The sequence below is a fragment of the Sus scrofa genome, chromosome 10 (genome assembly GCF_000003025.6).
Source record: "Sus scrofa isolate TJ Tabasco breed Duroc chromosome 10, Sscrofa11.1, whole genome shotgun sequence".
In the NCBI taxonomy this organism is placed as follows: Eukaryota; Metazoa; Chordata; class Mammalia; order Artiodactyla; family Suidae; genus Sus; species Sus scrofa.
Window position 1 is genome coordinate 41,316,417 of NC_010452.4, and position 24,000 is coordinate 41,340,416.

Consider the following 24,000-nt stretch of genomic DNA (forward strand, 5'->3'; position numbering starts at 1 on the left):
CAGCGAGAGCCCTTTCATGTAGCTGATCAGAAAGCCTTGTTAGTTGTGGAGTTCCTGTTGTGGCTCAGTAGGTTAAGGACCTGACTGCTGTCCTTGAGGATGTGGATTTAATCCCTGGCTTCACTCAGTGCATTAAGGATCCCATTTTGCCATGACTGTGGTGTAGGTCACAGATGAGCCTTAGATCCCACGTTGCTGTCGCTGTGGTGTGGGCTAGCAGCTGCAGCTCCAATTTGACGCCTAGCCTGGGAACTTCCATATTCCATGGGTGTGGCCCTAATACGAAAAAAAAAAGTTGGGATGGCATGGGTACAGACAGCCCATGGTCATTTTGTTCAGCAGGTACTTGGTGAGGATACAGGTGAAAGGCTCTGGGTCTGCTTGTGGGGCAGGGAAGATAGAGGCAAGTGACAGTGACAGTCTAGGAGTTGTGCCAGCAATACCAAACCACTAGCATTTCAGAGTATTTGGTATTTAGATCACATAACATATATTTCACATACATTAAAATAAAAGGCCACTGGGCGTGTGGGACATGATGCCATACCTTTGTATGAGCTGTTTATTGCTTAGAATGGAATGTTCTCACTGATGCTTTTTGCCCAGCACCAGAAATGGACTTGGTCTATAGGTCACTCAATGCATAGTTTCCGAGCAATTGAATGAAATAATCTGCTAACATTTAAGTTCTTACATATCTTAGAGATTTTAAAGCTGCTGTAAACAAATTTGTCCTGACTTCAGGCTTTGCTTTGCTTTTCTGAGTGGTGGTTGTAAAATTGACTTGGGAAAGTGCATCCACTCCTTTCTGCCACTAGGGGGAGACATCGTGCAATTAAAGAATCCGGTTTTAATGACTTAAAAGAAAGGTTAGTACTTGAGTTAATGCTTCTAGATGTTGAGAACTGGGACTAGGTTAAATCAGTCCTGCAGGAGGAGGTTTAAAGCTCTAGCAGCCTCTTTTAAGCTGAACACAGGGTAAACATGTGCCTGGGTTAAAAATATTCCCATAAAAATAGCCTGATAATGTGCTTGAAAATAATGTGTTCTATTAAAAGGTAGCAAATGAAGATTTAATGCTTAATCACTTTAAAATCACTGTCTGCCCCCCTAATCAAATAGCACATGTAGTCTAATAGTGAAAAAGATGTAACATACATATTGAAAACATTCTTTTCTCTTCTTTTATTTATTTACTTTTCTTATTAGGGCTGCACCCATGGTGTATAAGTTCCCTGGCTAGAGGTCAAATCAGAGCCTAGGCCACAGCCACAGTAACGCCAGATCCAAGCCAGGTTTTCAATCTACACCACAACTCACAGGAATGCTTGATCCTTAACCCACCGAGCCTGGCCAGGGCTTAAACCGGAGCCCTCATGGATACCAGTTGGGTTCTTTACCCGCTGAGCCGCAGTGGGAACTCCCATTCTTTCCTCTTCTGAAGGGGAAAAAAAATCTGATAAAAATCCATCATCTGCTGATGTAATTGGCACAGTTTTAATTTCCAGGGGCAGGAGTGTGTACAGTGGTTCTAGTTCTGCTAAATGGCTCTCGACTAAATATATACCTTCCAAACCAAGTGTCACTTGCTCGTCTAACATAATCAAGTCTATGAATAGATCTCTTGTGTGGAATCTTGTTAGACAGCCCCGCTTAAGCTAGAAATGCCCAGGGGGAGGGTAATTCGGTCCTATCTCTGTCGTTAGGAGGGGGTCACAGGGACTAGAAGGGAGGAATTTTTTTTTTCCTATAATTTTTAGTTTTTCTATTAAGGAATTTTCTTTTATGACATTGCATTTCATTGGAATAAACAAGACAGGCTCAGTCATCACTGCTGAATATTTGAGAAATTAATTTACTCATTTTTTTTCCTGCTTTTGTATCTTTAGTTTGTAATTCCGAATGTCCTGAGGTTTGACCTCTGAACTTTTTGCAGGATGGTTCAGGCCATCCAGGCTTGTGCCTCCAGGAGTCTTAGTGGACAGAGCTCATGACCAGGAGCTAAGCCTCTCTCGCCTTTGCTTTTCCTGGCCATGTCCTTGGTGGAAGGGCTAATTCAGAATCAAAGAGCAGAGTTCCCATTGTGGCTCAGCAGTTAACAAACCCAGCTAGCATCCATGAGGATGCAGGTTCGATCCCTAGCCTCACTCATTGGGTTAAGGCTCCAGCATTGCCATGAGCTGTGGTTTAGGTTGCAGATGTGGCTCAGATCCTGCGTTGTTGTGGTGTAGGCCAGCAGCTGTAGCTCTGATTGGACCCCTAGCCTGGGAACCTCCATATGCCGTGGGTGCAGCCCTAAAAAGACCAAAAAAAAAAAAAAAAAAAAAAAAAACACCAGAATCAGAGAGCCACAAGGTTGACAGTGGAAGGATGAAGGGACTAATAGTGCTCCTGGGCCCTCTCACTGGGCCTTAAATAATGGGAATAAATCACAAAAGCTGGAGTTTCCATTGTGGCTCAGCGGGTTAAGAACCTGACTAGAATCTACGAGGACGTGAGTTCGATCCCTAGCCACACTCAATGGGTTAAAGATCTGGCGTGGCCGTGAGCTGCAGTGTAGGTTGCAGACACAGCCCAGATCCCCAGTTGCTGTGGCTGTGGCGGAGGCCAGCAGCTGTGGCTCTGATTTGACCCCTAGCGGCCCTAAAAGAAAAAAAAACCTAAAAAATAAAAAAGGTTGTTCCGGCACCTGACCCAGTGACTCTCCTTTAAGGACCCAGGACATGCAATCTCTCTGGAGAGGGTCTGTTGCTATTTTTGAAGTGGGGGCCTCTGGAGGAGTCAGGGTGCAGGCTGAATAGGCTGCTCCACAGACTGATGGTGTGCGGTCTTTGTCGGAGCCTGGAAGGGCCTGGAGCAAAGAACTTTCCCTTGTATGGCCTCTTGCTCCAGGCCACAGCCCAAGTGAAGTTCCTTTAACCCAGAAAGCTGATCCCCAGGCTGGAGTCTGGCAGGCTCAGCTGGAGGAGGTTTCTATTATTATGTCAATGGCCCAACTGTGCAGCCTTTTAAGAGCTTTGGCAGCAGCTAACCCTTTGTCTGCCAAAAGGTAGGCTCTGGCTTTGCTCGCGAGCCCCCCCAGTTTGTACGGTGAACAGTAGGTGACCCAGAAGCCAGCCAGCCAGTCAGCTTGCACATGGCCTTATTAGGCAGACCAGCAGGCAGGCTGAGAAGGCTGGCGCCTGGGGACAGGCCAGCAGAGAGGGTGGCCATGGGCTTGCATTCTGTAAGGAGCCTGGAGCCCAAACCCTGGAGAGGTGGCCTAGTACCGCTCAATTAATTCGAGTGCCCTGTGGTGCTTGAATATGCATTGTCCTTGGCAGTCACTGGGTGGAAAGTGGGAGGTGACATCCCAAAGAACAGAGGGGCATAGCTCATGTATTTTCCTAGGGCTCTGCTCACTGTGTAACCTGTGCTGTCAAGTCCTGTATCAGGACTTATTATTATGGACTTAATCAGGAACTGCTGACTCTTTTCCATTTAGTCCAGGATGTTTTCGAGACGCAGAATCCCTTATTTTTCAGTGGCCACACCCTCAGCATCTGAAAGTTCCCGAGATTGAATCCAAGCTACAGCTGCAACCTATTCCACAGGTGCAGCAATGCCAGAGGCATGTAAGCCACCGCCCAGGCCGGGGATCAAACCCATGGCTCTGCAGGGACCTGAGCTGCTGCCGCTGAATTCCAAACCTTTGGTAGAACAGTGGGAACTCCCCCTCCCCCCCTTTTTTTAAAGTGTGGTTGATTTACGATGTGATAATTTCTACTGTACGGCAAAGTGACTCAGATATGGAGAGGTGTGTGTGTGTGTGTACACACACGCACATCCTTTTTCAATTTTGTTTTATCTCACGATACTGAATATAGTTCCCTGGGCTGTACAGTAGGACCTTGTGGTTGATCCATTCTATATATGATAGTTTGCATCTGCAAACCGCAAACTTCCTGTCCACCCCACCCCCCATCCACTCCCGTTTGGCAACTGCAAGTCTATTCTCCATGTCCATATAGAGACTTGATCGAGTTTTATAGTGAAGCCTTTCTAGGGGGTGAGGTCATACGTGGAGAACCATCGCTGGGCAGTAATGTGGGACAGCACAAAGAACAGTCCTAGGAGCCGGGGGACCCGGGTTTGAGGGCTGTCACAAGTGGACAGATGATGTCGCGATGCAGGTTAGACGGAACGTGCTCTAGAATGACCTCTCCCTGTACATTTCTCTTCCAAAATGACATTCCTTACTCCTCTCTGTTCTCTTTGACAGTAAGGTTGAAGGAGTAGGGTTGGATAAGAGCCACAGCTTTGCACCCAAGGGAAATAGCTACTTGATTGATTTTTTTTTTTTTTTTGCTTTTCAGGACCACACTTGTGGCATATGGAGGTTCCCAGGCTAGGGGTCTAATCGGAGCTGTAGCCACCAGCCTACACCAGAGCCACAGCAATGCGGGATCTGAGCTGTGTCTGTGACCTACACCACAGCTCATGACAACACTGGATCCTTAACTCACTGAGTGAGACCAGGGATTGAACTCGCATCCTCATGGATACCAGTCGGGTTCGCTTCTGCTGAGCCACAATGGGAAGGAACTCCCTCGACTGAACCTTTGAAGCTGAATCCATCTTTTCTCTTTTGGGTGTTTTCCAAAGCTTGATGTGGTAACGAGAAACTGGGAAAAACAGCACTTGTTGATACTGAAATTTCTGTCCAGACATCTCATGTTATTAAAACAAAGCAGTTATGGCTCCTGACGCAGAGTAAAAGGTTCCCAGTCATTCCTTCCCCGCCCCTTCCCCTTTGGTAACCATAGGTTTCCTTTCAAAGTCTGTGAGTCTGTTTCTATTCTGCAAATAAATTCATTTGTGTCCTTTTTTAAGATTCCACATATAAGGGATAGCATGTGGTATTTGCCTTTCTCTTTCTGACCTACTTTACTTCATATGAAAATCTCTATTTGCATCCATGTTGCTGCAAATGGCATTATTTTGTTATTTTTTATGGCTGAGTCGTATTCCATTGTGTATATGGACCATAGCTTACCTGTCCATCTGTCAGTGGACATTTAGATTGTGTGCTATTGTGAATAGTGCATGAACATAGGGGTGCATGTGTCCTTTCCAATTATAGTTTTGTCCAGATATATGCCCAGGAGTGGGATTGCTGTATCCTGTGGTAGTTCAATTTTTCATTTTCTGAGGAACCCCTGTACTGGTTTCCATAGTGGTTGTACCAGTTTTCATCCCCACCAACATGGTAGGAGGGGAACCTGTTTTTTGAGGTCTCTTGGGTACAAGGTACCATAACCTTTAGGACATTGGGAGTAACCAGGAATGACATTGGGAGTGGCAGGTCAAACTTTTCTTGGGTTTTCACACAGATTATTGTTGTTGAGGTGGCCATGGTTGTTACTGTTATTAAGATGTCTTTCTGGGGACAAGGAAGCCCAGATGTTATTTTCCTCAGAGCACCTGCCTTCAAATAAGTCAAGTTTAACTCTGGAAGAGTGAGGAGCCATCAGGTATTAGCAATGATTGAACATATTTATTCACCTGCCTTTTGGATTTTTCCACTCTTAAAAAATTCTCCTATCTGATGAGCCCGTATTGCCTAGCTCTGTGATCATGTGAAAACCATCAACTAGTGAGTTTTGGATGATTGACGTTCTTCACCCTCCCTGGATAAGTGTAATTGTGTCCACTCCCTTCCCGTCGATGGGGTTCCCCCTCACTGAGGGGGGCTTGGGTCCTTGCATGTCTAAAGAAACGGCATTCTGCACCTTATGATGGTCTAGGATCCAGCTTCAGATTTTACACAGTAAACACCTAGGAGTGTATTGATTTATTAAATCATTGTTTAAGGACCCTTGTGTGTAGGTGCTCTGAATGGGTCATAAATATTCGCGTGTCTCTCCAACCTGGAAGGAGCACTGGACCATGTGCGGGTCAGCATCTATTTTTGTCCCCTTCTCCCCTCAGGAGATCTGTGCCCTGGACGTCCAGCACCTGCCTGTATTTTGTTTCTGTTTTTGCTTTACCAAGAGTGTACTTTTATTTTTTCTTTTTTTGCCTACAGTGTAGGAGACTTTCATTTTTCTCCACATCTTCTCCAGCATTTGTTATTTGTAGACTCTTTTTTTTTGGCCATGCTAGCAGCATGCAGATGTTTCTGGGCCAGGGATCAAACCCAAACCACAGCCGTGACAATTCCAGATCCTTAACCACTAGGCCTCCAGGAAACTGCTACAGTGTATATTTTATAAAACTGTGGAAAAATAGATGTAATACAAAATTTACCATGTAGTTTTTTTTGTTTGTTTTTTTTTTTTTTTGGTCTTTTCTAGGGCCGCAACCACAGCACGTGGAGATTCCCAGGCTAGGGGTCTAATCAGAGCTGTAGCCGCCAGCCTACGCCAGAGCCACAGCAACATGGGATCTGAGCCGAATCTGCGACTTAAACGACAGCTCATGGCAATGCTGGATGCTTAACCCGCTGAGCAAGGCCAGGGATCGAACCTGCAACCTCATGGTTCCTAGTCAGATCTGTTAACCACTGCGCCATGACGGAACTCCCGGGTAATCATTTTTAAGGGCACAGTTCAGTGGCATTAAGTACATTCATGTTGTTGTGCAGCCATCACCACCGCCCACCCCCAGAACATGTTATCTTCCCCAACTGAAACTCTGTGCCATCAAACCCTAGTTCCCCCTTGCCCCTTCCCTCTTGTTCCTGGTAGCCTTTCTATCTCTATGAATTTGATTCTTCTGCTTGCCTCGTCTATGTGGAATCATACACAATTTGTTCTTTTGTGTCTGGCTTATTTCATTGGACATAGTGTCTTCAAGGGTCATCGATGACACATATTCATAGCATGTGTCAGAATTTCACTTTTGAATCCTGAGTTGAATAATACTCCATTGTATGTATATTTCACTGAAATATGGCGTATGTGGGTTCCCAGGCTAGGGGTCCGGCAGAACTGTAGTTACCGGCCTACCCCAGAGCCACAGCAACTCGGGATCTGAGCCACGTCTGCGCCCTGCACTACAGCTCATGGCAATGCCAGATCCTTAACCCACTGAGCAAGGCCAGGGATCAAACCCGCATCCTCATGGATACTAGTTGGGTTTGCTAATCACTGAGTCACAATGGTAACTCCTAAAATATATATATATATATATGTATATATGTATATATACATATATATATATATAAAATATTTATTTTATTTATAATTTTTTTTTATTGGATGTGGCATGAGGAAGTTCCCAAGCCAGGAATTGAATCTGAGCCACAGTAGTGACAGTACCAGATCCTTAACCACTAAACCCCCAGGAATTCCCAGTATATATTTGAAACATGAAAGTGACCTTGGTCTTTTGTGTTTTTTTGCTCTGAGAAACAGTTGACCATCTTCTCTTGCTCTAAGCTCCTCACATTGTTTTCCCCAAGAATCATTAGCTATAGATTCAAAATCAGCCAGAAGTTAAAATGATTACATTCTCATGACAAATATTAAAATTACTGTAAAGTATGAAGTTTGAGGGATTGCAATAAGCCTTTTCTTTAAAAAAGGATTCTTCCGAGTTCCCTTCGTGGGTCAGTGGTAACAAACCCAACCAGCATCCATGAGGACTCAGGTTCAATCCCTGGCCTCACTCAGTGGGTTAAGGATCCATCCGGCCTTGCCGTGAGCTGTGGTGTGGGTTGCAGATGAGGCTTAAATCTTGTGTTGCTGTAGCTATGGTGCAGGCTGGCAGCTGTAGCTCTGATTCAGCCCCTAGCCTAGGAACTTCCATATGCTGCAGGTGCAGCCCTAAAAAGACAAAAAAAAAAAAAAAAAAGAAGTGAGGGGGGGATTCTTGAGGAGTTCCCATTGTGGCACAGTGGGTTAAGGATCTGGTGGTATCTCTGGTGGTACAGGTTCGATACCCAGCCCAGTGCAGTGAGTTAAGGATCTGGCTTTGCCACAGCTGTAGCATAGATCACAGCTCATCTTGGATTTGATCCCTGGCCCAGGAACTTCCCTATGCCAAGGGTGTAGCCAACAACAATAACAGCAATTTGAATATAACAAGACTGGCATGGTTCTTTTAACACATCTGAGAAAGAAATATCTGTGAGTTGTAATATTTCTTGTTGCTGAAAGTCCTTTGGCCTTTTCATCGCTGCATACATAGCCTCTTTTAAATCACCTTCCTTAATCATACGACACTAAATTTTATTTGCAGACTTGTCCTAAATATTACCGCTGACTAAAATGCACAAAGCGTTTCACAGTGCATGCTCAAATAAGAAATCTGGAATGTCTGAATAACTAGTAGGTGATAAAAGGAAAATGCAAGGGGCGAAATGGCCTTCCCAACTGATGGGATTACCTCATGTCAGGCAATTCTGCCCCAGATTAAGAGTCTACACCCATAAATAAAACCCACCAAAGAAAATGAGAATACCATTTACAGCTGCTGCTAGCATACAAAATACTCCTTTAGAAGGCTATAAAAATATATCTTTCCCTTTGGAATGTCAGTCCAGCTGTCGACTTGAGTAGCTTAGAGGAGATTTCATGAAAATTGCTCTGTGGCATGTCTTAATGTTATTTTATTATTGATATATGTATTTATTTTTCTTTCTATGGCTGCATCTGCAGCACATGGACGTTCCCAGGCTAGGGGTTGTTGAATTGGAGTTGTGGGTGCCAGCCTACACTGCAGCCATAGCCACAGCCATGCCAGATCTGAGCCACATCTGTGACCTACGCCGCAGCTTGCAGCAACACCAGATCCTTAACCCACTGAGCAAGACTAGGGATTGAACTCACATCCTCATGGATGCCAGTCGGGCTCTTAACCTACCGAACCACAGCAGGAACTCCCATGCTTCTTAATTTTAAAGAACGCACCATTAAGTCTCTGTAGTGTGTATCCGGACAGACATCTGTTAGTCATTGCTTCACGCTGTGCTATGTTGCCTTCAGTTTCAGCTCATTTTCCTGTGGACGAGGGGGTGGGGAGCCACCCCAGAGCTATTCAGGCAGCACAGGAAGACCTCATATAGACCGTGGGCCCCTATACCTGCATCCCTTTGCAATATGTAGGTTCCCTGCCTGGGTGAAATAACACACTTCCGTTTTCAAGGCGCTTCCATGTCACTTTCTTACTTCATCATGCCCTCACCTTCGTATTTCCCTCTTGATTTTATGTTGGCTGCCCAAGAGGGTGCCTGTTCTGCTTTTTGAAAGGCATTTTAAGAGGTCAAGCTAGGCTTGAGTATTTATCCCAGGTCGTACCCTTACTCAGTCTTCTCATCTGCTGATGAGGATGCCAGTGGAATCCTGCCGAGGACCAGGTGCGCAGGGTGCCCCAGAGCTCTGAGCATCACGCCTGCCTTCCTCTGCCAGTGAGGGTGTGGGTCTTACCCTCTTTTCATCATCATACTGGGTATGGTAGAAGATGGCTTGTGCCAACTGAGGTGTTCGGCTCTTTCCCTTTTCGTTGGCTCTGGTTCTGTTTTCTCTGCCGCAGCAATAACCCCCAAAGGACAGCTGCCCCTCGCCTCACAGGCACACTGAATGTTATCAGCCAGGACCACTGGCTTCTCAGTCTAGCCAAGGTGTAATCCTGAGTCCCGGCTGTGACCATGCTGCTCATTACCTGATGGCTTAACACCTTGATCCTGTGTCGTCAGATTCTGTATCTTCTGACCTTGGCAATGAAGGAAGTGACCCTTCTTAGCGGGACTTGTAGCGACATGGTCCACGGCTAGATGACAGGAATTGTCCCCCTGTTTTGTCTCTGTTACACTATGTCCCAGGTGAATCCTTGACCATTTCTCCCTGTTTCCCCTGCAACGCACGCATGTTAATATTCTGCATCATCGCTTCACGTTTTAGGAAAGACAGGATGAGTTAGGAGCTATAGCCTCAAGGAGAAAGTGGTCCTAACTTTTCCTTTATGCCTCCTACTAAGAAATAGAGTTGATTGGGAATGGGACGGGGTCTAAGAGTGGGATGAACAGTAGGGATTCCATTGCTTGCCTGTTTACTTGCTTCATGCACTCACTCATTCACTGATTCATGCACTCACTCATTTACTCATTCATTCACTCACTCTCTTAGTCACTCATTCATTAGCTTATTCATTTACTCACTCATTCCTTTACCTATCCATTTATCCAGGATTTAGGGGTCCTTGTTCTGAGCCAGACATTGTGCTATAGATGCAGGGGTTGTCCCTCAAGTTTATATAATCCTTTATCCAGGAGACAACGAAAGTCTCCAAGCGGAAAATGTTTAACTGGCAAAAGAGAAGCCCCAAGGGAGAATGGAGTCAAGAAGGGGCTTTCACAGGTGGATTCCGTGCTGGTTGCTGGGGGTGGGTTGATCCAGGCAGTTCCGTGATCGGGGCCCACCTGGGGTCAAGTTTGAGAAGGTCCGTGTTGCAGGTTATAGAGGATGTTGACAAAACTCTGGGTCAGCTCCCGTGTTTATCACCAAGAAATGCGTACCGTGGGTTTAGAAGAAATGCACAAGGGAATCTTATTCCACATGCCCATGGGCAAACTTCCAGTCTTGATTTTTTGGCCAAATCTAAGCCTGGGGGTTTCAGAAGGACCTGTTACCTTCCTCTCTGTTAGTACATGATTGTTTTGGCAATTACAGAAGTAGTTCCTGCCTGTGGTGGAACCTTTGGAAATAGAGAGGGGAAGAGAGTTATGTCTGAGTTGGGAGAGAATTAATGTTCTGGTCTGTTTATTACCTTTCTGATATTCTGTGTGTGTGTGTGTCTAACATGTTGCCGGGGGAGGGGGAAGGGAGTGGGATGGACGGGGAGTTTGGGGTTAGTAGATGCAAACTATTCCATTTAGAATGGATAAGCAATGGGATCCTGCTATACGGCACAGAGAATTATATCCAGTCTCTTGGGATAGACTGTGATGGGAAGACACAACACTGGAAATCATCTGTGCCCTACTGAAAAAAAATAAATTTAACTAAAAAAGTCATACAACAACAAAAATAAAACATGAAAAAGTTCAAATCGCCCATTAGTTTCAACCCTGGTTTTCCTGCGTCATTTATGTACCCATTCTTCTACATTTCGCCCTGCGTGGGTAGTTCCAGTTTTATACATTTATAACCACCATCCTGGTACACGCATCCTTGTACCCACTCCTGGTCACTTCCTTGGGTCTATTTCCGGAAGTAGTATGCCTGAGTCATTGCTTTATCCGCTGGTCACATCCTTAGCCTGTCCTGCGAGGAGCTGAGGGCCTTGTGAAGGGAGGGAGGAGGCAGACAGTCATCTGCTGGTCACATTCTTCACTTTCTTTGCGACACTCACCCTCCACCAGGCAACACCGACTTCTGTCTTTGTCTTGGGTCTCAGATATGCCCTTCCTTGTGTCTGGAGTCTGCCCTTGAAAAGCAAAATAAATAAATAAATACATAAACACTTCGGAAACATCCAGTAAAATATTTTACTTCAGTAAAGCATTGCTTCTGAGTATTGAAGACAATAGTGCTTTGACAATGGACACGATGACTGTATACGAGCTATAAGGAAAAAAATAAAAATCATTATATAGGAGTTCCCGTCGTGGTGCAGTGGTTAACGAATCCAACTAGGAACCATGAGGTTGCAGGTTCGATCCCTGGCCTTGCTCAGTGGGTTAAGGATCCGGCATTGCCATGAGCTGTGGTGTAGGTTGCAGATGCAGCTCGGATTCCGCGTTGCTGTGGCTCTGGCGTAGGCGGGTGGCTACAGCTCTAATTCAACCCCTAGCCTTGGAACCTCGATATGCCTCAGGAATGGCCCAAGAAAATGACAAAAAGACCAAAAAAAAAAAAATCATTGCATATATAAAAAAATTAAAATGGACAAGATGAATGTTTCTAAGGGGATGTAGTGGCCGAGAATTTTGTGTGTCTTGTGTAGGAGCAGCAATGCTGAGCTGGTGGTTCAGTGATCTCAGTTTTAACTTAAGATATCTTCTCCCTAAAATTTAAGAAAATCACAATTGCAACATAGTTTTTTCTGCAGATAAACAAAATATGTTAACCTACAGAATAATGGGAGGAGATCTTGTGCTACTGTATTATAATTATTAAATATACTATTATGGAGTTCCTCTTATGGCTTAGCTGGTTAAGAACCTAACTCATGTCCATGAGGACTCGGGTTCGATCCCTGGCCTTGCTCAGCGGGCTAAGGATCCGGCGTTGCTGTGAGCTGTGGTGCAGGTTGCAGATGAGGCTTGGATCTGGTGTTGCTGTGGCTGAGGTGTAGGCTGGCAGCTGCAGCTCTGATTCAACCTCGAGCCTGGGATCCCTCATCTGCCGTAGATGCAGCCCTAAAATGAAAAAAAATATATATATTATTAAATGGTTATTATTCTTTCTAGTTATTGGAGGGAAAAAAAAAATGTCCTGGTAACTTTTACTGCTGTAAAATGTAGATTTCTTCATTGTCTTTTTTGGTTTCATGTGAAGGGGTTCCTTAAGTAGGAGGTTACATTGCATATCCATAGTTTCATAAAGACATCTATGGTTTTTCTTTTCAACAGTCGAGCCATATTTAAATCTGTTTGCTTTGTATCATAATTGAAGGGCGAGACAATTCTAATAAGAGCTCATGACCAACTTAAAGAGAATGTCCTAGTTCTTTGTATCCTGGGCTGGAATTTTCATTTAAAAAGCTTAAAGTAGAATTATTCCATAATAATTCAAAAGAAGCATTTAGATTCACCAAGGATAATTCTTTTTTTTTTTTTTTTTTTTTTGTCCTTTCTAGGGCTGCACCTGTGGCATGTGGAGGTTCCCAGGCTAGTGGTTTATTCAGAGCTACAGCTGCCTGCCTACATCACAGCCACAGCAATGCCAGATATGAGCCATGTCTGTGACCTACACCACAGCTCACAGCAATGCTGGATCCTTACCCCACTGAGTGAGGCCAGGGATCGAACCCTCAACCTTATAGTTCCTCATCAGATTGGTTTCCACTGAACCACGACAGGAACTCCATGTGCTTTCTAAACTAAATCCTTTTGGAAGGATTATGTGTAAATATAAACCTCATTCCATCTTATCTAATGATTCATGTTCAGAATCAGGTGCTTCCACAATTTCCTCCCCTTCTTCCTGTCTTTGCAACTGCTTTCTTTTGTCTTCTTGTTCCTAGTCATTGCCTGACAGTCAACTTTCTGCTGCAGTTACCCACAGCACTAAGATTGTTCCTTGTGGAGTTTTTTTCACCTGCCTTATTTGCCCTTTCATCCCAATTTTCTGAGAGTTGGAATCATCAACAGTACAGAGAAAATGCCAGATGCCATCCCTGCCCCATGTAGTAGCCAGCATTAGCATCCCTTATATTGCTATGCCTTAATTAATTTGGCATAGAAATTAAGTTTGTAGCTTAGAAGTCAGGTTTTTGTTTTTTGTTTTTTGTTTTTTGTTTTCTGTGGCCACAGCATGCAGAAGTTCCTGAGCCAGGGATTGAACCCCAGCCACAGCAGTGACAATGCCAGGTCCTTAACCACTAGGCTACCAGGGAGCCCCAGAAATCAGTTTAAATCCATCCGGTTTGAATGCATGGATTAGGAGTTTGGGGTTAGTAGATGCAAACCATGAACTTTAGAATAAATAAGCAATGGGGTCCTATTGTGCAGCACAGGGAACTATATCCAGTCTCTTGGAATAGACCAAGATGGGAGATAATATGAAAAAAAGAATATATATATATGTATGACTGGGTCACTTTGCTGTACAACAGAAGTTGGCACAACATTGTAAATCACCTCTGATCAAAAACATTTATAAAATCAAATCAAATCAATCCAGATCATTTTTTTATTTTTTTTTTTAATTTTTTTATTTTCCCACTGTACAGCAAAGGGGTCAGGTTATCCTTACATGTATACATTACAATTACATTTTTTCCCCCACCATTTGTTCTGTTGCAACATGAGTATCTAGACAAAGTTCTCAATGCTATTCAGCAGGATCTCCTTGTAAATCTATTCTAAGTTGTGTCTGATAAGCCCAAGCTCCTGATCATTTTTAGATCGGCATCTCTAGCCTTTAGAAAAGAACATTCATTATTTCCTGTGATTATTCAGCCAACATCCCCTGCAGGTCTGCTACCTGCCAGATAAGTATTCAGCACTAAACAGGCAAAGACGGACAGACCCAGGGTCCCTGCCTCCTGGGGGAGTGGGGGCGGTGGTGACTGGAAGGAAATCAGGATCTTGAGGCCCCCTCCCCGGGGTCCTAGTGCTCCGTCACTCACCAAGTGTGAACCCACAGCAAGGTACGCCCCTAGTGCTCTGTTTCTTCCTCATCTAATATAGGAGATGATTTTCCTAGCTTCTCCCTAATGTTCCTTTTAGATGTAAAGTTGTCAGTCTCTAATTATTGCAGATTTTTCTTGGAATTGCATCACCACCGCCTGGCCCCACCAGCTCCCTGCTGCGGTTAACAATCATCAGAGGACTCGGCATTCCTGCCGTGGCTTAGTGGTAACGAACCCAACTAGTATCCATGAGGACTGGGGTTCAATCCCTGGCCTTGCACTCATCGGGTTAAGGATCTGGTATTGCCGCATGCTGCAGTGTAGGTCACAGATTCGACTCAGATCTGGCGTGGCTGTGGCTGTAGGCCAACAGCTGCAGCTCCAACTCAACTGCTAGCCTGGGACCTTCCATATGCTGTGGGTATGGCCCTAAAAAGACCAATAAAAAATATCAGAGGACTCCAGGGTTACTGGTTCTGCACATAATGTGCTTGGAAGTCACCACTTCATCTCAATAACAAGTAGAAGGCTAAATGGATGGAAAAATCAGCAGTTCTTTTTGGGTTCGTAGGAGAGGGGAGGACATTGGGCAAACCACTGCCCCTGAGTCTGGAGAGACAGACAGGCCAGTATAGTGAGTCGTGTGTTACAAGAGCAGAGACACCCTTGCAATGCATCAAAGAGAGTCTCTTCAATCAAAGGTGCTGGGACAACTGGATAGCCACATGCAAAAAACAACCAACGAGGAAAAAAGAATCTAGACCTTACACCAGGCACAAAAATGAATTCAAAATGAATCACAAACCTTTTTGATGATGATCGTTCTGACTAGCTTGAGGTGAGACCTCCTTGTGCTTCGGATTTGCATTTCTCTGATAATCATTGATGCAGAGCCTCTTTTCAGGTGCTTTTTGGCCCTGTCTGTCTTATTTGGAGACATGTCTGCTTAGATCTTCTGCCCGTTTTTGAATTGTGGTGTTTGTCTTTTTGATAGAAAGCTGTATGAGATGTTTATATGCTTTGGAGATTAATCCCTGGTCGGTTGCTTTCTTGGTTAAGATTTCTTTCCCATTCTCTATGTTGTCTTTTGTTGTTGTTGTTGTTGTTGTTGTTAATGGTTTCCTTTGCTGTGCAACTGCTTTTCAGTTTAATCAGGTCCCATTTATTTACTTTTGTTTTTATTTTCATTACTCTAGGAGGTGGATCGAAAAAGAAATTGCTGCAGTTTATGTCAGAGAGGATTCTGCCTATGTTTTTTACTAAGAGTTTTATAGTATCCAGTCTTACATTCTTACATTTAGGTCTTTAATCCATTTTGAGTTTATTTTTGTGCATGATATTGGAGAGTATTCTTTTTTCTTTTCTTTTTTTGTCTTTTTAGGGCTGTACCCACAGCATATGGAGGTTCCCAGGCTAGGGGTCAAATCGAACCTGTAGCTGCTGGCTTGCATCACAGCCACAGCCACGCCAGATCCTAGCTGGGTCTGCAAACTACACCACAGTTCACGGTAACACTGGATCCTTAACCCACTGAGAAAGGCCAGAGGTCGAACCTGCGTCCTCATGGATCCTAGTCATATTTGTTTCCACTGGACCACGACATGAACTTCATTATTTTACATGCAGCTGTCCAGTTTTCCTAGCACCACTTATTGAAGATACTGTCTTTTCTTCATTGTATATTCTTGCCTCCTCTGTCATAGACTAATTGTCTGTGTGGTTTTTTTTTCTGGCCTTTCTGGCCTTTTCCACTGATCTATATGGCTGTTTTTGTGCCCGTACCATACTGTTTTGATGACTATAGCTTTGAAGTATAGTCTGAAGTCAGGAAGCCTGACTCCTTCAGTTCTGTTTTTCTTTATCAAAATTGCTTTGGCTATTTTTGGTCTTTTGCCATTAAAAGTCTACAAACAGTAAATAGTGGAGATGATGTGGAGAAAAGAGAACCCTCCTACACCGTTGGTGGGAATATTAGCTATTGCAACCACTATAGAAAACATTATGGAGGTTCCTTCAAAAACTGAAAAAAGAACTGCCATTTCATTTGAGCCAGCGATCTCACTCCTGGGCATATACCCAGAAAAAAAATTTAAAAATGTACATGCACCCCAATGTTCACTGTAGCACTATTTACAACAGCTGAGACGTGGAAGCAACCTAAATGTTCATCAACAGAAGATTGGATAAAGAAGATATGGTGCATATACACAAGGGAATATGACTCATCCATAAAACAGCATGAAATAATGCCCTTTGCAGCAACATGCGTGGACCTAGAGATTCACATACTAAGTGAAATAAGTCAGACAGAGAAAGACACATATCATATGAGATCACTGCTATGTGGAATCTAATAAAAATGGTACAATAGAAGTTACAAAACAGAAACAGACTCAAAGATTTTCAACGCCAAACTTATGGTTACTAAAAGGGAAACGTATGGGGGGGGAGAGAGAAATTGGGGTGTTGAGATTGATATACACACACTATTATGTATAAAATAGATGGGTAACAAGGACCTACTCTGTAGCACAGGGAAATTTATTCAATACTGTGTAATAACCTACAAGGGGAAAGAATCTCAAAAAGTAATGGATACATGTATATGTAGAACTGATTTACTTTGAAATATGCCTGAAATCAATACAAATTTGTAAGTCAACTATATTCCAATAAATAAAAAAAACTTAAAACACAAAACTGTAAAACCTCCAGATTACATAGGAGAAATTCAGATGACCTTGGATACGGCGATGCCTTTTTAGATACAATACCAAAGACACAATCCGTGAAAGAAATAATTGGTATGTTGAACTTCCTTAAAGTGATAAACTTCAGTTCTGCCAAAGACAGTTTAAGAGAATTAGAAGATAAGCCACATACTTATAGTTGCAGAAAATATTTGCAAATGACACATCCGATGAACAAAAAAAATTGTCGTCCAAAATCTACAAAAGAACTCTTGAACCTCAGCCGTGTGAAAACAAACAATTGAATCCAGTTTGGGACACAGTTCTGCAAACTTCACTGGCAAAGCGATATAGATAGCAAATAAGCCCTTGTAAAGATGTTCCACATCATATGTCATCAAGGAAATGGCATTGAAAACAATAAGATGCCACAACACACCTATCAGACTGGCCAAATTCCAGAGCCCCGACATCACCAAATGCAGGCAAGGATGTGCAGCAGCATGAACTCTCACATGTTGCTGTGGGAGTGCAGGATGGTACAGTCACTTTGGAACTCAGTTTGGCAGTTTCTTACCCAGTAGGCATATTCATACCAGATAATCCAGCAGTCATACCAATTGATGTTTACCCAGAGGAGGTGAAAACTCCTACACAAAAAACCTGCAGTGGACTTTTTTTTTTTTTTTTTGGGTCCTTTGTCTTTTTAGGGCTACACCCACAGCATATGGAGGTTCCCAGGCTAGGGGTTGAAAAGGAGCTGTAGCCGCCGGCCTACGCCAGAGCCACAGCAACGTGGGATCCGAGCCTCATCTGCGACCTACACCACAGCTCACAGCAATGCTGGATCCTTAACCTACTGAGCAAGGCCAGGGATCAAACCCGCAACCTCATGGTTCCTAGTTGGATTCGTTCACCACTGAGCCACTACAGGAACTCCTGCAATGGATTTTTTAAATGGGTGCACCTGCGAGGCAAATGGAAGGAAGTTCCTGGGCCAGGGATTAAATTCAAGCTGCAGCATACAATGCAGCTGTGGCAACTCTGGATCCTTTAACCCACTGCATCAGGCTTGGGATCAAACTCCACACCTCCATGGCAACCTGAGCAGCTGGATTCTTTTTGCTTTTTAGTGCCGTTGGATTCTTTTTTTTTTTTTTCCCCCCACTGAACGGCAAGGGGGTCAGGTTATCCTTACATGTATACGTTACAATTACATTTTTCCCCCAGCCTTTCTTCTGTTGCAACATGAGTATCTAGACAAAGTTCTCAATGCTATTCAGCAGGATCTCCTTGTAAATCTATTCTAAGTTGTGTCTGATAAACCCAAGCTCCCGATCCCTCCCACTCCCTCCCCCTCCCATCAGGCAGCCACAAGTCTCTTCTCCAAGTCCATGATTTTCTTTTCTGAGGAGATGTTCATTTGTGCTGGATGTTAGATTCCAGTTATAAGGGATATCATATGGTATTTGTCTTTGTCTTTCTGGCTCATTTCACTCAGGATGAGATTCTCTAGCTCCATCCATGTTGCTACAAATGGCATTATGTCATTCTTTTTTTATGGCTGAGTAGTATTCCATTGTGTATATATACCACATCTTCCGAATCCAGTCATCTGTCGATGGACATTTGGGTTGTTTCCATGTCCTGGCTATTGTGAATAGTGCTGCAATGAACATGCGGGTGCACGTGTCTCTTTTAAGTAGAGTTTTGTCCGGATAGATGCCCAAGAGTGGGATTGCGGGGTCATATGGAAGTTCTATGTATAGATTTCTAAGGTATCTCCAAACTGTTCTCCATAGTGGCTGTACCAGTTTACATTCCCACCAACAGTGCAGGAGGGTTCCCTTTTTTCCACAGCCCCTCCAGCACTTGTTATTTGTGGATTTATTAATGGTGGCCATTCTGACTGGTGTGAGGTGATATCTCATGGTAGTTTTGATTTGCATTTCTCTTATAACCAGCGATGTGAGCATTTTTTCATGTGTTTGTTGGCCATCTGTATATCTTCTTTGGAGAAATGTCTATTCAGGTCTTTTGCCCATTTTTCCATTGATTGATTGGCTTTTTTGCTGTTGGGTTGTATAAGTTGTTTATATATTCTAGAGATGAAGCCCTTGTCGGTTGCATCATTTGAAACTATTTTCTCCCATTCTGCAAGTTGTCTTTTTGTTTTCTTTTTGGTTTCCTTTGCTGTGCAAAAGCTTTTCAGTTTGATTAGGTCCCATGGGTTTATTTTTGTTCTAATTTCTATTGCTTTGGGAGACTGACCTGAGAAAACATTCATGAGGTTGATGTCAGAAAGTGTTTTGCCTTTGTTTTCTTCTAGGAGTTTGATGGTGTCCTGTCGTATATTTAAGTCTTTCAGCCATTTGGAGTTTATTTTTGTGCATGGTGTGAGGGTGTGTTCTAGTTTCATTGCTTTGCATGCAGCTGTCCAGGTGTCCCAGCAATGCTTGCTGAATAGACTTTCCTTTTCCCATTTTATGTTCTTGCCTCCCTTGTCAAAGATTAATTGACCATAGGTGTCAGGGTTTATTTCTGGATTCTCTATTCTGTTCCATTGGTCGGTCTGTCTGTTTTGGTACCAGTACCACACTGTTTTGATGACTGTGGCTTTGTAGTATTTCTTGAAGTCTGGGAGAGTTATCCCTCCTGCTTGGTTTTTGTTTCTCAGGATTGCTTTGGCGATTCTGGGTCTTTTGTGGTTCCATATAAATGTTTGGATTGTTTGTTCTAGTTCTGTGAAAAATGTCATGGGTAATATGATAGGGATTGCATTGAATCTGTAGATTGCTTTGGGTAGTATGGCCATTTTTACAATATTGATTTTTCCAATCCAGGAACATGGAATATCTTTCCATTTCTTTACATTTTCTTTGATTTCTTTGATTAAAGTTTTATAGTTCTCGGCATATAGGTCCTTTACCTCCTTGGTCAGGTGTATTCCGAGGTATTTGATTTTGTGAGGTGCAATTTTAAAAGGTATTATATTTTTATATTCCTTTTCTAATATTTCATTGCTGGTCCGTTGGATTCTTAACCCACTTCACCACAGCAAGGATTCCCCTGCAATGGATTTTGATAGCAGCTTTATTCATCATGGCCAAAGCTCTAAGTTGCCGAGATGTCCTTCAGTGGGTGAATGGGTAAATCACCTGTGGTCCCTCCAGACAGTAGAATACTATTCAGGACTGAAAAGAAATGAGCTATCAAACCATGAAAAGACACGGGGGATGCTTAAATGCATATTGTGTCCTACGTCCTCAGTGAAAGGCTATGATTCCAACTCTGTGACATTCTGGAAAAGGCATAACTATGGAGACAGAAAAAGATCCATGGTTGCCGAGGGAGGAGGAGGGGAAGGGAGATGACTAGGCAGAGCACAGGGTTCTTAGGGCAGTGAAAACACTCTGGGTGACCCTGTAATGATGGGTACAGGTCATTATATATTTGTCCAAACCCATAGAATGGACACCACCAAGGATGAACTCTGAGGTTAAGCTATGGTGATTATGATGTGTCCATGTAGGTCCATCCTTGGTAACAAATGTACCGTCTGGTGAGGGATGCTGGTGACGGGGGAGGCTATGCATGTGTGGGGCCAGGACGTATATGAGAAATCTGTACCTTCCTCCTAATTTTGCAGGAAACCTAAACCTTCTCTAAAAAGTCTCTTTTAAAAAAATAAAATAAACATGGAGTTTCCATTGTGGCTCAGTGGGTTATGAACCCGACTAGGATCCATGAGGACGCAGGTTCGATCCCTGGCCTCACTCAGTGGGTTAAGTATCCAGCGTTGCCATGAGCTGCAGTGTCGGTCGCAGACATGGCTCAGATCTGCTGTGGCCGTGGCGTAGGTTGGCAGCTGCAGCTCCGCTTCAGCCCCTAGCCTGGGCACTTCCGTATGCCGCAGGTGCAGCCCTAAAAGGCAAAAATGAATAAATAAATAAGAAGAAAAGAAACGAAACGCATCCATCGACTAAATAACACTAAAGAGCTCTGTCTCACATTAACGTTCTTGAACCTCTCGTAAGACCTGCTTTTTCTTTTCCCACAATTTCACTCATCTGTTGTTCATAAATCTTAACTCTTAACCATGGGGTTTGGCACCCTGGTAGATCAAGTATTTCATTGAACGTAGCCAAAGCCAGACTCACTCCGAGCCATCTGGGAACAGTTTGGCGGCCTCCCCTCTTCCCAGTATGTCCGAGCGTCCCTGGATGGTTTTCTTTGTGTGGGCGTGTTTGTTTTCCAGGGCAGACAGGAGTTGTTCTGAGGGCTCATGGCATCGTCTCCTTAGCCGAAGCAGAGGCTGTGATTTGGCCGTGGCTTTGAAGCCTTAACTTCATAAATGTCCCATCACTGGAATCCATTCTATTTCAGCATCCCCAGGCCTCATTTCTGCTTGTAATCTGATTACGGGGTCTGAGCTCTTCCAGCCCGCAGTGTCTTGCTTTGCGTTGACTCTGTTCTCAAGGACACGAGTGCCTGATTGCTCCAGCCCTGCGCTGTGAAAAATCTCAACCCAGTTTTGCTCAGACGGGGCCGCAGGCCGGGGCTGGTGGAGAGTTCAGTCTAAAGCAGGCTCCCTCCCTGAACTTTCTCTATGCAACCATGTTCGGAAGCCCAGGGATTTCTAGCTACCTGGGGGCTTTCAAGTTCTCTGACAAGCAAGGTAAGGCGAGAGCAATGGAAAATGCGCTTCTGTGTTTATTTTCCTGAATTCCTTGCAGCCTCGATGTTACCTTGTCTGCTCCTGCGTCCAGCTAGCTATCCGGTTTTCTCAAAGGATGCTTTAAATATCTAATTGACTTTATAAATTAGCTTACCTCCTGATTGCTGAGAACTGTGGTGTTTTTCCCCCCCTGTTGTGAATTAAAGATGTTGATAAACCACTAAAGCCTTGTGGAGGAGACACTGCAGATGAAACTGGAATGCCCAAACTTTGGATTAAGTTCTTCTGGATGGGCTGCACTTTAGCTAACATATTTTTTTTTCTAAATCAAATGCTATAGGTACTAAATTATTTCCAGTAGTCCAGGTGTGTGTTCGGCTTTTGATGAAATCTTCATGTGAGACAGTTTGGAACTTTTTTAGTGGCTTCCTTTCGAGCCCAGAGAAAAAGATATGCTTTCAGTGTAACAATGGGAGAAGCAGGCATCACAGATTCAGTTCACTGATGGAACGAAAAAGAAATGCTTAGCTATCTTTCAGGTCACATTTGAAATCCAGCCTTTGCATCTAAAATATTTTCTAGCACAAATGCATGATTAGGAAATGATTTGAACAATTGAGGCCTCAGACTCTGGAATTTTCTTCTGCAATATTTGATAGCTTTCTCAACCAAGTTCTCTTTTGCTAAATACCAAAGATATTTGGGTGCCCAGAAGATATTTGTACCAAAGTATTTGTGTCATTAGCAGGAAAGCCTAGCTGTTGAATTGGCATTATACCTTTTGTTTTATTGTATTTCTCTGGTTGGTCAGAATTTCCAGATTCCAGGAATCAGGATATATTTTGATGGGTCATGTCAGCATCTGGTATATTTTGAACCTCCTTTTCCTGAAGCTTCTGCCTCTGAACATTAAACAATAAAAGGCACTTCCATAGGGGAAGAAGTTTCTGTACAGGCTCTAATTGTGGTTTTCTTGGTGGACAAATGGTTGCTATGCCAAAAGCTGTAAAACAGATTACTTACCCAAAGCTGGTTATAAATTTGTCTGTGCCTGGTTTTGATTAGCCGGTTCACTCGGATGTGTGTTTTTGCTGTATGGCATAGTTACCAGCTGTCTCGACATAATATACATCTTGTCTTCAAAAATAAATAGGTGGCTCATTTCATGTGTTGTTATTATTTATATTTTAACGAAGGCAATAAAAACATAGCAGAAGTGTCCTTCCACTTTCATCACCTCCCCACGCACCTCCACCCCCACCATAGATTCTTTAAAAGCATCTCAAATATATCAGGCAGTGATGACTTTCAACCTTCCTGGTGACCTTGATCAAAATTGTTTTAATATTTTTTCTCTTTTTTTTTTCTGATTGTGATAGCTATGTTATTCAACCCTTAACTGCTTTGAGTTATTCTTGTAGCCAGAATGAATTTAAATGATAATAGCATTAAATTCTGTTAGAATTTTTTTTTTTAACTCACGGATTTATTATTAGCCAAAACCCAAAACAGAAACAACTTACCTGTGTAAAATGTATGTTGTGAAATTTGATTCTCAAAGGCGTCCTTCTTGTATTCCTATTTCTGGTTCATGGTTTCCTTTTTTTAAATTACATGTTCTCAAAGGGAGTTCGAAAATGGTTTTTCCCACTGGGTTTTGGGGTTTTAACTTAGTGTGTCACTATTTCAATCTGGCGTCCTTTCTTTCTCCTTAGATTTGAACAAGAACAACTTCAGCGTCATTGGATTCCCACGTCAAAGAAAAGTTCCAAGGTAAAGTAGTCTTTGTTCAAGGAATCTGAAGTTTGGGAAGATTTATAGTAGGGTTTGACATTATTCTCCTAAATTCCTAATTCATGAGTTTTAAATGTTTGAAAAAATATTTTCTCCCTGGAGTTTGATTTATTCAAACATGTGAAACAAGCTGACTTAGCAATTCACTCAGCCAGCAAAGATTCTTTTTGTATTTAATACTGTTTACGGGAACTATTTGCAGAATGGGCTGTTGGTTTCTCTGTAATTGCACACTTGCAGAGGGCTATTATCTTCCCGTTCTCATACCTACCTCTAAGCCTGAGATGTCCTTTTGACAATCTCCCTGGTCCGTAAGGGAGCTTTGGATTTTTAAAGAAAGGAGTGAGCCTTCTTCCTCCTCCTTCTCTCTTCTCCTACCCTTTCTTTTTCCCTTACTTCCCTCCTTCCACTCATTTACCCTCTTACCTGTCCAGGTGAGCTCTTGGTGCGTGGTCTCTTGACCTTTCTGCACTTCAGTGCCATTGGCTGCAGGATACTAATTTGGCTACTAGTTTGGTTTACCTGATGTGCTCAACCTCCTTGTACACCATCATCGAT

General features: G+C 43.3%; 1 protein-coding gene across 46 annotated transcripts in view; it reads left to right on the forward strand.

Moving 5' to 3' along the window:
• Positions 1-24,000, forward strand: part of SVIL (supervillin) — a 286,393-nt gene that overhangs the window by 140,059 nt on the left and 122,334 nt on the right. For 30 of the 46 annotated variants that reach the window (XM_021064788.1, XM_021064756.1, XM_021064759.1 and 27 more), the window contains one exon: positions 23,364-23,421. Coding sequence is in view for 18 of the 46 variants with exons in the window: in XM_021064746.1 (XP_020920405.1) it covers positions 23,364-23,421 (58 nt within the window). In the remaining 28 variants the exon portion in view is untranslated. Of the gene's footprint in view, positions 1-20,925; positions 21,649-23,362; positions 23,422-24,000 lie in introns of those variants that run through there. The other 16 variants (XM_021064745.1, XM_021064748.1, XM_021064749.1 and 13 more) reach the window with 9 other exon arrangements.